Here is a 15,412-nt window from a genome sequence, read left to right as displayed (position 1 = left end):
AAGTAAGCGCTCTGAATCCGATAGTGACCTAGTCCCATGGGACGCAGCGGGTATTACTCTAGTGTTTGGCCATGTTTATGAGAGCTCCGTTATATTACAGAGAATCCTTCGAGGTATCTCAGTCATGGACTGACAGCAGATTAACTGCTACAGAGGGCTTTACCAGGAATTCCCTATGAGTACAAATGTGCCTTCTGCGGTATAGTGTCCTAAGGTGCTTGTAGAGCTGTACTTGTGATCCAAAATGAGTTGTCGCAGAAGCACATGATTACGAGGCCCATCTGTTGTGACCCGAAACATAACAAAAAGTTTGAGTTTTCTTTACCACCTGGAAGACACAGTGACACCAATCTAGCATGTCCAAGTACGAGCACAAAGAGTCCAACCCTTGGTGCCCCTTCTAAGGCGACTTTGGCTTCTGCCCCTGGAATTCCATTACTCACCTGACACCCACCTTAGATGAATTACAGACGTAACAATAAGCCCTTGCTGGTGCTCAGAAGTACATGTATTTTGCCTGTATGCATTCTCCATCGTTCCGCATGAGGACTTGAGAGACATTCATTCTGCATCGACACAAGCACAGAAGGCACTCAGCAAGTTGAGAGTTTCAGTGGAGGAGAATTGAATGGATGTGGCACCCTGAGCAGCTATCGCCTATGTGAACACCGGGACTCTGCCGTCACTACCCACAAGCGCATCAAAAGTTTATTCTCTTTTTTGGGAGATAGTTTTATTTAAATGTGAGCCTTCCTCTCTGAAAGGCTAATGTATTACTAGAGTGCACCCCACAAACCTAGAAAAAATATGGTAAAGTTAAGAGTTTACTACCTCCCTCTATAGTAGGAATATGCTGATTGCCAGAGAGATGCAACAGCTGCAGTTACGTATGCGCTAGGCTCTTCTGGTAATCATACCAATATAGTTTTGAGGGTCTTGCCTCTTCCTGTCTGAGCCAATATGCCAATGACCGAGTGCAGGAGTTTCTCTTCTCTTCTCTTCTCTTCTCTTCTCTTCTCTTCTCTTCTCTTCTCTTCTCTTCTCTTCTCTTCTCTTCTCTTCTCTTCTCTTCTCTTCTCTTCTCCATGAACTGAAGCTCCCGCTCCTCCAAGAGTGGCAGCTCCCGCTCCTCCAAGAGTGGCAGCAGCTCCCGCTCCTCCAAGAGTGGCAGCAGCTCCCGCTCCTCCAAGAGTGGCAGCAGCTCCCGCTCCTCCAAGAGTGGCAGCAGCTCCCGCTCCTCCAAGAGTGGCAGCAGCTCCCGCTCCTCCAAGAGTGGCAGCAGCTCCCGCTCCTCCAAGAGTGGCAGCAGCTCCCGCTCCTCCAAGAGTGGCAGCAGCTCCCGCTCCTCCAAGAGTGGCAGCAGCTCCCGCTCCTCCAAGAGTGGCAGCAGCTCCCGCTCCTCCAAGAGTGGCAGCAGCTCCCGCTCCTCCAAGAGTGGCAGCTCTCTAACCTCCAAGGGCCGCAGCTCTCTAACCTCCAAGGGTGCCGGCTCCCTCTCCTCCAAGGGTGCCGGCTCCCTCTCCTCCAAGGGTGCCGGCTCCCTCTCCTCCAAGGGTGCCGGCTCCCTCTCCTCCAAGGGTGCCGGCTCCCTCTCCTCCAAGGGTGCCGGCTCCCTCTCCTCCAGGGGCGGCGGCTCCCTCTCCTCCAAGAGCAGGGGCGCCGGCTCCCGCTCCTCCAAGAGCAGGGGCGCCGGCTCCTGCTCCTCCAGGGGCGCCGGCTCCTGCTCCTCCAGGGGCGCCGGCTCCCGCTCCTCCAAGAGCGGCGGCTCCCTCTCCTCCAGGGGCGCCGGCTCCCTCTCCTCCAAGAGCGGCAGTTCCCTTTCCTCCAAGAGTGGCAGCTTCCGCTCCTACATAGTCCTTTTCCTCCAAGGGCCGCAGCTCCCTTTCCTCCAAGGGCCGCAGCTCCCTTTCCTCCAAGGGCCGCAGCTCCATCCCCTCCAAGAGCGGCAGCTCCATCCCCTCCAAGAGCGGCAGCTCCATCCCCTCCAAGAGCGGCAGCTCCCTCTCCTCCAAGCTCCCTCTCCTCCAATAGCGGCAGCTCCCTCTCCTCCAAGGGCCGCAGCTCCCTCTCCTCCAAGAGCTTCAGCTCTCTCTTTTTACCAATAGGAGTTGCTCCTCCCTTTTCCTCAAGTGGCTCTCCTCTCTCTCCTTGGGGTTCAGGAGCTGATGCTTCCTCGATTCTTGTGGAGTGACTGCCACCCCCTCACTCCTTGCACAGAGATGCTTCTGTCCTCCCTCATGCATGGGAACTGCTGTTCCTGCCCCTCTTGCAGCAGTTGATCCTCCCGCTCCTCTTCTGCAGGAGATCCTTCTCTCTCTCCCCTTGAGTAGGAGTCTGCCTTCCTCCTCTCTGGCGCAGGAGCTGTTCTTTCCTCCCCTCTTCAGCAGGAGGTCCGCCTTTCTCCCCTCTGGCGCAGGAGCTGTTCTTTCCTCCCCTCTTCAGCAGGAGGTCTGCCTTCCTCCCCTCTGGTGCAGGAGCTGTTCCTTCCCTCCCCTCTTCAGCAGGAGGTCCGCCTTCCTCCCCTCTGGCGCAGGAGCTGTTCTTTCCTCCCCTCTTCAGCAGGAGGTCCGCCTTTCTCCCCACGGCGCAGGAGCTGTTCTTCCCTCCCTTCTTGTGCAGGAGGTCCGACCCTCCTCCCGCCCCGTGCAGGAGCTTTTCTTCCCTTTACATCTTGCATACAAGCTGCTCTTGCTTCCCTCTTGTGCAAGAAATGCTAAACCTTCTTGTTCTTTACACAATCTGCTCCCTCCACCCACTTGTGCAGGAAATGCTCTTGTTGATGAGGTGCTCCTTTCTGTTCTGTATTAAATCTGCTCTTCACTACCCCCTTGTGCAGGAGCGTCTGCTCCGTCCTTTCTTATGCAGGAGTTCCGCCTCCCTCCCCTCAGGCGCAGGAGCTCCTCCCCTCCCTCTTCTTTTGCACATGAGCTGCTGTTCCCTCTTCTCATGCAAGACGTACACTGTTTATTTCGTACAAGACCAGCCCCTTCCTCTCTGACCACAGGACCTGGAGTGCCCTTTTGACACTTGCACTGATGGAGTCCTTCTGGCTGTTGACTTCATTCTGCACTGGTGTTCTGCATGTGTTTGTGCACGTGATACACTGCATTGGTATGGATGAGATACGTTATACTTCATCTTACCAGTGAAGGTGATCATTAGCCAAACCTTGATCGATCAGTATCCCTTGGTACACACGGGATCTGTTGGTGATGGAAAGATTATCATATTCTCCCTCTTCCCTCTTGTTCTTCCTGCGGTCACGTAGTGTCCCCAGAGCTCCTTTCAGAAGTCCACAAGCTTCTAGCCAGGGGCATTCCTTAGGGTCATGTCCTGCCAGTGCCTCATACTATCCTGGGGTGGGAGTGGGGACTGGGAGAAAGGTAATCCTAAGGATGGTAGGGGGATTCCAAGGGTGTTAGGGAGTCCCCAAGCGTGGGAATTCCTCCTACACACGATCCCAGAGTACAAATTCCCGGTGCCCTGCCATTCTCCCTGGCCACGCCCGGCAAGGCTGTCCCTGGCTTCTTGCCACCCTCTGTATCTTCCCTTCCCGTCCGTCCCCAAACCTGCGCTCCGTGTGAGATACGCACTGGTGGCAGAGCTCTGCGCAGAGCAGTGAATTACCAGGATTCAAACTTTGAGCTGACACCAGTGATAGTCACTGAGATCTGTACACAATGTAAAGTACATACCAAACCCTGCTGGGGAGTCACGATCTTTACATCCACGGCTTCACTGGTAACTGAAATGTGAGAAGTGTCCTGATAACAAGCTTTGGGCTTACACCCTTAAATTAATCATGTTAGGTGTCCTTAGGGGACATACTTTTCATCGTGATGGAGTTTCTTTTGTTAATCATTGTCATCACGTTTGTTAGCGCACTCTGTTCAGTTGAAAAGAATCAAGACTACGACTCCCAGAGTCCACTCATCTGTTAACTAAACTCAGAGACGTCAGTATGACAATCTCTGCTCACCCTAAGCGTGTGCAGATACAAGAAGGTATTTAAATCCTATCCAATCCTTGCCTCTCTCTCCGACCACACTGTCCGCCTAGTACCATTGTGTGTCTCTCCTCTTCATGCAGGTGAAGCTGTAGCGTGGATTCTGCCGTTCACGTCTGGGGGATTTCTGTATATTGCATTGGTGAACGTGGTGCCTGATCTCCTGGAGGAGAAGAACCCCTGGTAAGTGATGCGTGTTGAGCATCCATGCATGTACCACGAAGCGTGTGCATGAGCCCACGATGTGCAAGATGGTGCGATGGCAGTTTCTCTGGCTGTATGCAGTGGGTCCTTTTTAACGGTCTGTGATTGAGGCCGTACGTATGTCTAAAACCTAAGGGGCCGCTTCTTGAGAGACAACAAGAAGGGCTTTGTAAATAGAATGGTATGAGAGTAAGGTGTTTAGGATATCCACATAACAAAACCAGTGATAAATTTGATTTAGGTTTTTACAAAGCGTGGAAAAAGGGAGAGAACAGGAGGCTTACAACTGGAATAAGTGCGTTTCCAAAGACTTGCCGTAGCGCATGAGGTTGGATTGCACACGAATAGCTGGAGAAGAAATGTTCCTAGCCTGTGCCGTAATGCTGGAGAGAGCTCGGCCACCAGTGCGTGTTCTGTTAAAGCTGGCAATAGTAATGAGCCTGCGCCGTAATGCCGGAGAGAGCTCGGCCACCAGTGCGTGTTCTGTTAAAGCTGGCAATAGTAATGAGCCTGCGCCGTAATGACGGAGAGAGCTCGGCCACCAGTGCGTATTCTATTAAAGCTGGCAATAGTAATGAGCCTGCGCCGTAATGCCAGAGAGAGCTCGGCCACCAGTGCGTGTTCTGTTAAAGCTGGCAATAGTAATGAGCCTGCGCCGTAATGACGGAGAGAGCTCGGCCACCAGTGCGTATTCTATTAAAGCTGGCAATAGTAATGAGCCTGCGCCGTAATGACGGAGAAAGCTCGGCCACCAGTGCGTGTTCTGTTAAAGCTGGCAATAGTAATGAGCCTGCGCCGTAATGACGGAGAAAGCTCGGCCACCAGTGCGTGTTCTGTTAAAGCTGGCAATAGTAATGAGAAAAGAAGAGCGAGCAATAGTTCGGGGGGGTTAGTAAAGGGTAAACGGAGAAGTCGTGTTGTTGGTAGGCCTAGTGCCATGAACCGGTTTGTGGCAAAAGCACAATGTTTTGAAAACACAGCCTTTATGGACCGAAATCGAATGCAAATTAATGAGCTAGTAGGAAATGCTAGAATATATAAGAAGACCTCAAACCAGTCCATCCGCCGCCTTCTGAATAACTTAGTGTGTGCATAAGATGAGATAAGAGACCAAGAAACCGTGATTTACAGTAGTCGAGTTTGCTAGCAATGAGCACTTGAACCAGAGTTTTCTGGGAGCAACTAGGCACAACAGGTCAAATTTTTCTAAGAATCTTTATCTTGCTAAAACTGGTGGCCATTAATGTATTGATATTAGTCTCAGATATTGGTCTCAAATGAAAGTTTGGCATTTAAATTACACCCAAAATTCGAGCGCTACTAGTTGAAGTACATGTTCCAAGACATTGGGGCCACCAATTAAAGGACCAGATGGAAGGATTGCTGAACACAAGGACCTTGGTCCTGTCCACATTGAGCTTCAAAGAACTGGCATCCATCCAGCAAGCCACAGATTTCAAACACTGTTTAAAGAGGCTTTGGATGATAGCCTGTCCTTTTTCCAGGCATAGAATGAGTGCCGTTGGCATAGGAGTAAAATTGAAACCCTAAAGACGCAGTAGGATTATCCAAAGATGCTGCATACACATTAAAGAGAGCGGGACTCTAGGAAGAGCGCCAATGAACCCCACAACCGAGCTGTTGCGGGGAGGACGGCTTTGGAGGCAGATGGACAGCCAATAACCTTAAACTCAAAAAAGGTTTGAACCAACCAAGAGCATTCTCTTGCAGTCCAGCAGCACTAGGCCTTCTGAGACGGCCTTACGCAAGACTGTGTCGGAGGATGCTCAAAGATCAAGAATTCACAACAATACGTTTATCGTTACTGGTGGCCGTGCTGAGGTTGGGACAGAATACAGGTTGGTAAGATGTTAATAGCGGCGTTCCTTCTAATATAACATGAGAGCTGGATCTTAACATAGTTCTCCATGGTTTTGGCCATCGCTGCCAGAAGGGAAATCAACCCATAATTGACCAGAATCACAGATTTTAAGAGAGATTTCTTTTGAAGTGGAATAACCAAAGCTGTTTTGCAGAAAGCAGGATCCTGACCAGTTGATAATGAGTGGTTAAAGGGTTGAAGTAAAATCCAAGAGGGCAGCGATACAGAAAAGAGTCTGAACAACTTGAATTAAACTTGGACTAAAATCCACAGTAACCTGATGTAGGAAGCTGGCTCTGTATATACTATATCAAATGAGATACATTGCACACTGAGCCCAGGGTTCCCCAGAGGCTTAACAGAGGCTCAAGTAGATAATACTAATGCTCTCTCTTGTGGTAGTGTGGTCGAGCAGTTAGGCTTATCAGAGGGTAGTGCAAAGCATGTGTTGCACACACACAGGCAATAAATGAGTCAAACACTCAATGACTAACTCCAGGCCACTATATGTTGTTACTTTATTACTAGAACCAAAGAATCCCAGTTGCAGTTAAGTACAGTTGTAAGTATGTATCAAGCATATGTATCAATTCTACTTTGTGTGGATTTTGCAGTTAAAACAGTTTACGATTAAATAACACTTTTCAATTTAAAAAGTTGCCTGCAGTTTTCCGTAGGAGTCCATAGAGTCGGAAGTGGGGTGTTGGCATCAGAAAACAGGTAAGTACACAACCTACGATTCCAGTCTTCAGGGATTAGGATGTCAACATGTCAAAGTAAAAGGTGACCCCAAAAGCACACCACCAGCAACAAGGGGCTGGCTGGGTTCATTGGTCAAAGTTGGCGTCGGGTTTGCAATGGAATCCTATGAGGACTGGGGGGACTTAGTTGAAAAGAGCTTGCAGGTAAGTAACCGCAATTTCGGGACACAGGCCTAGGGGATTTAGGTCAGCACCAAGGGGCCACAGGTTAGCACCAAACACACACCCTCAGTGGCACAGGGGCAGCCGGGTGCAGGGTGCAAACACAGCGTCAGGTGCCCAATGCTTATCAGTGATGAAACGCCGAGGGCCACAAAGAGGCTGCAGGCTGGGTCCTGGGGTCCGTTCCGTGAAACCAAAGGCTGGACGGGAAGAGGAGGCACCTGATGGATGTTGGTGGACCGTGGGTCAGCGAGTACAGGGGTACCTTTAGGCGCCAGGAATCTTCGTCTGATCCAGTCACGGTCAGGGGGAGCCTCTGGATTCAGGCTGCAGGCGTTGCTGTGGTGGCTAGGAGGGGTCAACCCGGGATGGACTCGAGGTTGGAATCATCTGGAGACCTCTGGTCTAATGGGCCACCTGGACTCGGGCGGTGGGCGTCTGGTGCAGAGTGAACAGGACTGGCAGTTCAGGAGTTGTTTTGAAGATTTTCTTGTGGACAGGGCCGCTGTCCTCTGGAGTTCTTGGTCCTCTGCTGGACAGGCAGTCCTCTGGGTGTTTGAAGAGGTCACTGGTCCTGCAGGATGCTTCGCCTTTTTTGGAGCAGGGATCTTTGAAGCTGCAGACAGGCCGGTAGGGCTGGGGCCAAATCAGTTGTCATCTGGAGTCTTTACTGTTGGAGTCGGCTTAGCAGTCCTTCTTCTTGCTTCTTTCTTCTGAGGTCACCAGGAATATGGTGAGTGAGGTTCAAGGGGAGCCCCTAGATACTAGATTTAGGGATGTTACAAGAAGCAGTAGCCAATGGCTGCTGTCCTTGAGTTCAGTGTCCACTCCTTTTGGGGAGGGGGACACAGTCTTAACCTTAATGGTCCCTACCCTCCAAAACTAGATGTAGGATTCTGCAGGGAGGGGACCACTTCAGTTCTACACACCTTAGGGGTGGTCCTAGCTGCAGGGGGTCACTCCTCCCTGTTTTACCTAATTTTCCAGCCAGACCTACTGCCAAAAGTGGGGCCTGGTTCGGGGGGCCGGGCAACTCCACTAGCTGGAATGCCCTGGGGCACTGTAACTGGAGGCCTGAGCCTTTAGGCTCCCTGCCAAGTGTTACAGTTCCTGCAGGGGGGATGTGTGAAGCACCTCCAACCATTGCAGGCTTTGTTTCTGACCACAGAGAGCACAAAGACTCTCACCCCATGGGGTCAAAAACGTGACTGTTAGTGGCAGGCTGGCAGATTTGGGGTAAAATACAGGGGGCATCTCTAAGATTCCCTCTAAGTGCATTTTACAATAAATCCCACACTGGCATCAAACTTCAGTGACGCCATCACGGAGCTGTGGAGTTCGTAATGACAAAATCCCAACCCATGTACTTAATATGGCCACACTGCACTTACAATGTCTAAGGTTTTGCTTAGACACTGTGGGGCATATTGTGCATGCAGCTGCCCTCACCTGTGGTATAGTTCACCCTGCCTTAGGACTGTAAGGCCTGCTAGAGGGGTGACTTACCTATGCCACAAGCAGTGGTTTGTGGGCATGGTACCCAGAGAGGGATGCCATGCCGACTTTACCTTTTTCTCCCCACCAGCACATACAAGCTGCAATGGCAGTGTGCATGTACTGTGTGAGGGGTCCACCAGGGTGGCACAATAGAGTACCTGTGTGCGAGGACACCCCTGCATTAGCAGAGGTGCCCCCACGACCTCCAGGACCATTTTCCCAGACTTCGTGAATGCGGGGATGCCATTATACCCGTGCACTGGACATATGTCACTACCTATGTCCCGCTTCACAATGGTTACTCCGAATATGGCCATGTTTGGTGTCAAACATGTTGGAATCATACTCCAAGGCTTTTGCAAGCATTGGTTCTATGATTCCATGCACACTGGGGGCTCCTTAGAGGACCCCCAGTATTGCCATTGCAGCCTTCTGAGGTTTTCCAGGCAGCCCCAGCTGCTGCCACCTCACAGTTAGTTTTCGGCTCTCCTGTTGCTCAAGCAGCTCGAGCCCAGGAAGGCAGAACAAAGAATTTCCTTTAGGAGAGGGGTGTTACACCCTCCCCCCTTGGAAATAGGTGTTACAGGCTTGGAAGGGGTAGCCTCCCAGAGCCTCTGGAAATGCTTTGAAGGGCACAGATGGTGCCCTCCTTGCATAATCCAGTCTACACCGGTTCAGGGACCCCGAGTCCCTGCTCTGGCGTGGAACTGGACAAATGAAAGGGAACTGACCACTCCCCTGTCTATCACCAGCCCAGGGGTGGTGCTCAGAGCTCCTCCAGAGGGTCCCTGGGTTTTGCCATCTTCAATTCCAAGTTGGCAGGGCACTCTGGGAGCATCTGAGTGGCCAGTGCCAGCAGGTGACGTCAGTGACCCCTCCTGATAGTCGCTTACCTGGTTAAGTGACCAATCCCCCTTTCAGGGCTGTTTAGGGTCTCTCCTCTCTGTGTTTCTTCAGATTCGGATTGCAAGACCCCAGCAGGAATCCTCTGCATCCTCTACTTCACCTTCTTACCGAAGAAACTGCATCTGGACCCTCCAGGAACTCTACAAACTGCAGCAAAGAAGCAAAGGCAACTTCTGCAACATTGTATCTTCAGCTCCTGCCAGCAACTGCAACTGTTTCCAGGTCATGCATCCTCCGAGGACTGCCTGTCTTCAGCCTGCACCATAAGAATGAGGGAATCTCTCGTGGAGTGAAGGAGTCACTTCCCTGCTTCAGCTGGCACCCCTCTGCAGCTACGACCAGTGGCTTGGGCCTCCTCTCCTGAAGTGCGTGGATCCAGCATCACAAATCGTGGACTGAAGTGGCCCTGATGTCCAACTTTGATGGAGGTAAGAGCTTGCCTCCCCACTCAAGACAGGCTTGTTGGCATCTTTCCACAAACTTCTTCATGCACTGTGCAGCTCCAGCCCTTAGCGCTCCTTCCTGCTACGCACAGCCTCCTGCGTGGTTCTCCAGCCGCATGGGATCTCTTTGTGTAGTGCTGCGTGGGCCTCCTTTTGCACCTTCTGTGTCCCCGTGCTGTGGGACACCTGGGCGTGCTGCCTGGTCTTCTGAGGGCTTTCTGAGTTGCTCCCCCTGCCACCCCTCCTCCTGAATAGAGTCCACCAGGTCCCTCCTGGTCTCGGGCAGTGCCATTTTCCGCTAACCGTGAGCTTTGTGTGTGCCAAGACTTGTTGGCGGAATCCAGCCACGCAAACCAGACTGCAATCATCCATCTGTTGTGGGACATCGTCTGCACCAACCAGGAACCCGCATCCGTCTTCTTGGGCTCAGTACTGACTACTGTTCTTCACCGGTGGTTCCTCTTTTGCACCTTCATCCAGATTAGCAGGGGCTCCTGTTTTCCCTGGACTCCTCAGTGCTTCTTGGACTTGGTCCCCTTCTTCCACTGGTCTTCAGGTCCAGGAATCCATTGTTGGTGTCTTGCAGTCTCTTCTTGTTCTTGCATAATCGTCTTCCTCCTGTTCTTGTGTGTTCTAGGAAAGTTACTGTGATTTACTCCTGCTTTCCTGGCCTCTGGGTTGGTTCTATTACTTAACTTTGGTGTTTTCTAATACTCCCAGCGCCCCTCTGCACACTACACTTGTCCAGGTGGAGTACCGAATTTCGCATTCCACTTTCTGTGTATATGGTTTTTGTTTCCCATAGGCCCATTTGTGATTTTTACTATTTGCGCTGTTTTCTAACTGTTTTTACAGCTATGTCTGCATACTTGTGTATATAGTTTGTGTATTACTTACCTCCTAAGGGAGTATAATTTCTGTGGTGTTTTTGACATTTGTGTCACCAAAATAAAGTACCTTTTATTTTTGTAACACTGAGTATTTTCTTTCATGTGTGTGAGTACTGTGTGACTATAGTGATATTGCATGAGCTTTGCATGTCTCCTAGTTAGGCCTTGGCTGCTCATCCACTCTACCCCTAGAGAGCCTGGCTTCTAGACACTATCTACATTTCACTAATAAGGGATAACTCAACCTGGTATAAGGTGTAAGTACCTCAGGTACCCACTACAAACCAGGCCCGCCTCCTACGGGGATCACAGCACCGGCACAAATTTCCTACCACCCAACGTTCCCCCTCAGTCTCCTGATAAAAATGATACCTCACTTGTTTAGGTCGGCAAAGTGCATGTGACAGGGACGAGCCAAAAACATGTTGAAATTGAGGGGTAACCAAAGCGGGTCCAAAAGGGCAGTTTGGAAAAATAAGTTTTTAGGCTAACAAGAGGGGCAGAATTGTTTTCTGTATAGATGCAACAATGCTGGTTGGTAGGAATTTTGTGGATTTCTGCAGATTCCGGAAGGTTTCATCACAAAGTCAGGTGGGAAAATTAGGGAAAACAGGGAGGAGTGACCACCCCAGCTAGGACCACCCCTAAGGTGCCCAGAGCTGAAGTGACCCACTCCCTGGAGAATCCTCCATCTTAGTTTGGAGGACAGGGACCAATAGGGTTAGGTTTGTGCCCCCCTCCCCAAAGGGAGTGGACACAGGAAGGGTGTAGCCACCCTCAGGGACAGTAGCCATTGGCTACTGCCCTCTGACCCCTGTAATGCCTCGCAATCCAGGATTTAAGGGCTCTCCTGAACCTAAGTCATCAGATTCCTGGCGAGCTGACAAGAAAGAAGAACTGCTAATCTGACCCCCCAGCAGAGAAGGAAGATGCAAACTGACTTGGCCCCAGCCGTACCAGCCTGTGTCCTACTTCAAAGAACTTGCAACAAGAAAGCAACACATCGTGCAGGACCAGTGACCCCTGCCAAGCTCCAGAGGACTGCCTTTCACCGGAAAGGACCAATAACTCCAGAGGACAGCGGCCCTGTCCAAAAAGAAACTACACCAAAGGACTACAGGACCTCCCCGAATCCACAAATCCTGACCACTCTGCACCCGACGCCCAAAATCCGTGTCCAGGTGGCCCAACCGCCTCGAGAGGATCCCCAGACGATTCCGAGCAAGTGCCCACCCTGGGTTGACCTCTCCTGCCCCTCACAATGCCGCCTGCAGTGTGAATCAAGAGGCCCCCTTCCCCCGACCGCGAAAGCTCAGAACAAAGATATCAGATGCCTAAAGGTACACCGCACCCGCAGCCCCCAGGCCTTGGAGAACCTGACCACTGGTGCAGCAATGTTCTGCAGGCGGCCCTCCTACTTGTCCAGCCCGTGGTTTTCCCAAACTGACCCTCTGGACCCAGTCTGCAGCATCTAAGTGACCCCCGGGGTCCCCTCATAGAAAAGCATTGAGAGCCTGATGCTCTGTTTGCACCTGGCCGTCCCTTTGCCGCTGAGGTTGTGTGTTTGGTGCCTACCCCACCACCCCCCATTCCCCCAGTGCTCCTCTAAACCCCTCAGGTCTGCCCTCCGAAGACGCGGGTGCTTACCTGCCTGCAGATCTGAAACAGAGTGCCCCCTGTCTTCATAGGATCCCATGTTAAATTTGCCTCAACTTTAACCTCTGCACTAGGCTGGCCCCGTGTTCCTGGTGGTGGGTGTTTGGGGTTAACTTGAACCCCAACCTGTGGACGTCCTAACCCCCGGAGACTGGAACTGTAAGTCAAGTACTTACCTGTAAATCGAACTAACTTTTCTTCACCCCAGGAACCGTTTCTGAAAATTGCAGTGTCAACTTTTAAAACAGAGATTTCAAAAACTGTATAACTTATCGATTTCAAACAAAGTAGTTTTTTTATATATTGGTGAAATGCGAATCTATTGAAGTACTTACCTGCAACCTGATTCTTCTGGTTCTAGAAATAAATTAAGAAGATATATTTTTACTATATAAGGACCATTGGTCTGGAGTTGTCATTGAGTGTGTGCTTCTTCTATTACTTGTGTGTGTACAACAAATGCTTTGCACTACCCTCTGATAAGCCTAACTGCTCGACCACACGACCACAAATAGAGCATTAGTATCATCTAGTTTAGCCTCTGGGGAACCCCTGGATCTGTGAACACTAGATCTCATTTTGATACAGTATGTAGAGAGCCAGCTTCCTACACCTTTAAACTTGTAAGTTGGTGAATGTCCACAAGCTTGTAGGGCATTCCAGTCCTGAAATCGCCATCTAACACTTTTTCCAGCCACTGGGTGGATCTACTCACATGAAATAGTCATGTTTTGTCAATCCTTTAATTAGTGCAAAACCAACTCTACGCATGCATGCCAAACTTACACACCTAAATAGCTTTGAGAAACAGGCTTGTAATATTTTGACTCTGAACTCTCAGAACCTATGTAGTTGTAAAATGTACATGCCCAGTCACTGATATGTGTATATGCTTACAATTATGGCAACCAGGGGAACACAGTGAAATGAAGTCTTGCGTCCAAGAATACACAGTGTGGTCAGGTGGAAAGGTCAGACTTGAGCAGACTTGTTGATTCTCAGTTGTCAGCCTGGGAACTGGGCAGCAAATATAAGCTGGTTTTGTTTACAGTAACATTTTGTGAATTAACGTAAATGCATAAAAGTACATTTCTCAGAACAGTTGGCATACCACTTTACCAGAACCTAAAGAGAGCAGTGACACAATTTGAAAAACCATACATCATGAACTCTGTTGTTTTCATAATGAAAGTGCTGGCATATTTAGAGCCTGACTCTGACCAGAAAACAAGATCCTACTCATAAATATATGTTCGATGGCATCTGTCGCTGTAGATACGCATGTTCTGCAATAGCTCGCCATCTGGTGTTGGGCCGGAGTGTTACAAGTTGTTTTTCTTCGAAGAAGTCTTTCGAGTCACGGGACCGAGTGACTCCTCCTTTTGTCTCCATTGCGCATGGGCGTCGACTCCATCTTCGATTGTTTTTTTTCCGCCATCGGGTTCGGACGTGTTCCTGTCGCTCCGAGTTTCGGAACGGAAAATTAGCTAATTTCTGAAGATTTTCGTCGGTATTGTTGCGTTCGGGATCGGCGTACTTAGATTCCACACCGCATCGAAGATCGAAGAGCTCCGGTGCCCTTCGGGGTAGTTTTTCGATCCTCCGTCGGGGCCTGGTCGGCCCGACCGCGTACTGAAGAACGCCGATGGAACGGACCCCGTTTCGTTTCTGCCCCAAATGCCACAATAAATACCCCTACACAGACCAACACTTGGTCTGCAACCTGTGCCTGTCACCTGAGCACAGCGAAGACACCTGCGAGGCCTGTCGTGCGTTCCGGTCCCGAAAAACACTCCGAGACCGTCGAGCCAGAAGACTTCAAATGGCGTCCGCACCGACAGCCCAACGGGAGTTCGAGGAACAGGAAGAAGAAGGTACCTTCTCGATCCAAGACTCAGACTCCGAAGGATTCGACGATACACAAACCGTGAGTAAGACGTCGAAAACCACACAGAGAAACATTTACAAGGCCCAGGGGACGCCACTGCCACCAGGCCATGGCTCGACCCATAAATTCGGTGACCGACCGTCGGCACCGAAAAAGGCCAAAACAGTGCCGAGATCGTCCGACTCCGGTCGAGACACCGGCACGCAGCCTTCTCGGGACCGAGAAAGTGCTGGAGACAAGCCTCGACACCGAGATGCCGGTGTGGACACGGCTCGACGCCGAGACAGCGGCACCGAAACAGATCGACGCCGAGAGGTTTCGGCCCCGAAAAGGAAAAAAGTCACCTCGGAGCCGAAAAAACACGCAGACAAAGTTTCAACGCCGAAACAAACTGCAAGCGACCCAGCTTCAGGCTCTTATACAGAAGAGCACTCGCTAACCTCCCAAATGCAAAAGCATAGGTTTGAGGAAGAGCTACAAGCAACTGATGTGGACCATACGCAAAAGCGTATCTTCATTCAGCAGGGGACAGGAAAAATAAGCACCCTTCCCCCCATTAGGAGAAAGAGAAGGTTGGAGTTCCAGACGGAACAAGCACCACAATCAAAAGTGGTTAAAAGAATTACACCACCACCCTCTCCTCCGCCCGTGATTAACGTTTCACCAGCACAAACTCCATCTCACTCCCCAGCTCACACCACCATGAGCCAGGGTGACCAAGATCAGGACGCATGGGACCTATACGACGCCCCAGTGTCAGATAACAGCCCGGAGGCCTACCCTACAAAGCCATCTCCACCAGAAGACAGCACCGCGTACTCTCAGGTGGTGGCTAGAGCAGCACAATTTCATAACGTAAGCCTCCACTCAGAACAGGTCGAGGATGATTTCTTGTTCAACACACTCTCCTCCACCCACAGCTCCTACCAAAGCCTGCCTATGCTCCCTGGTATGCTCCGGCACGCAAAAGACATATTTAAGGAGCCGGTCAAAAGTAGGGCAATCACACCAAGGGTGGAAAAGAAGTATAAGCCGCCTCCTACGGACCCGGTTTTCATCACTACACAGCTGCCACCAGACTCTGTTGTTGTAGGAGCAGCTAGGAAAAGGGCCAACT

General features: G+C 50.8%; 1 protein-coding gene across 1 annotated transcript in view; it reads left to right on the top strand.

Moving 5' to 3' along the window:
• The window catches only part of SLC39A13 (solute carrier family 39 member 13), a 162,239-nt gene that overhangs the window by 135,122 nt on the left and 11,705 nt on the right, over window positions 1-15,412 (top strand). Inside the window, exon 9 of the mRNA XM_069221625.1 lies at window positions 4,090-4,189. Coding sequence (XP_069077726.1) covers window positions 4,090-4,189 — 100 coding nt within the window. The remainder of the gene's footprint in view (window positions 1-4,089; window positions 4,190-15,412) is intronic.

The sequence above is a fragment of the Pleurodeles waltl genome, chromosome 3_1 (genome assembly GCF_031143425.1).
Source record: "Pleurodeles waltl isolate 20211129_DDA chromosome 3_1, aPleWal1.hap1.20221129, whole genome shotgun sequence".
In the NCBI taxonomy this organism is placed as follows: Eukaryota; Metazoa; Chordata; class Amphibia; order Caudata; family Salamandridae; genus Pleurodeles; species Pleurodeles waltl.
Note: the sequence above shows the minus strand (reverse complement) of the source record. Positions and strands in the feature narration are given on the sequence as shown.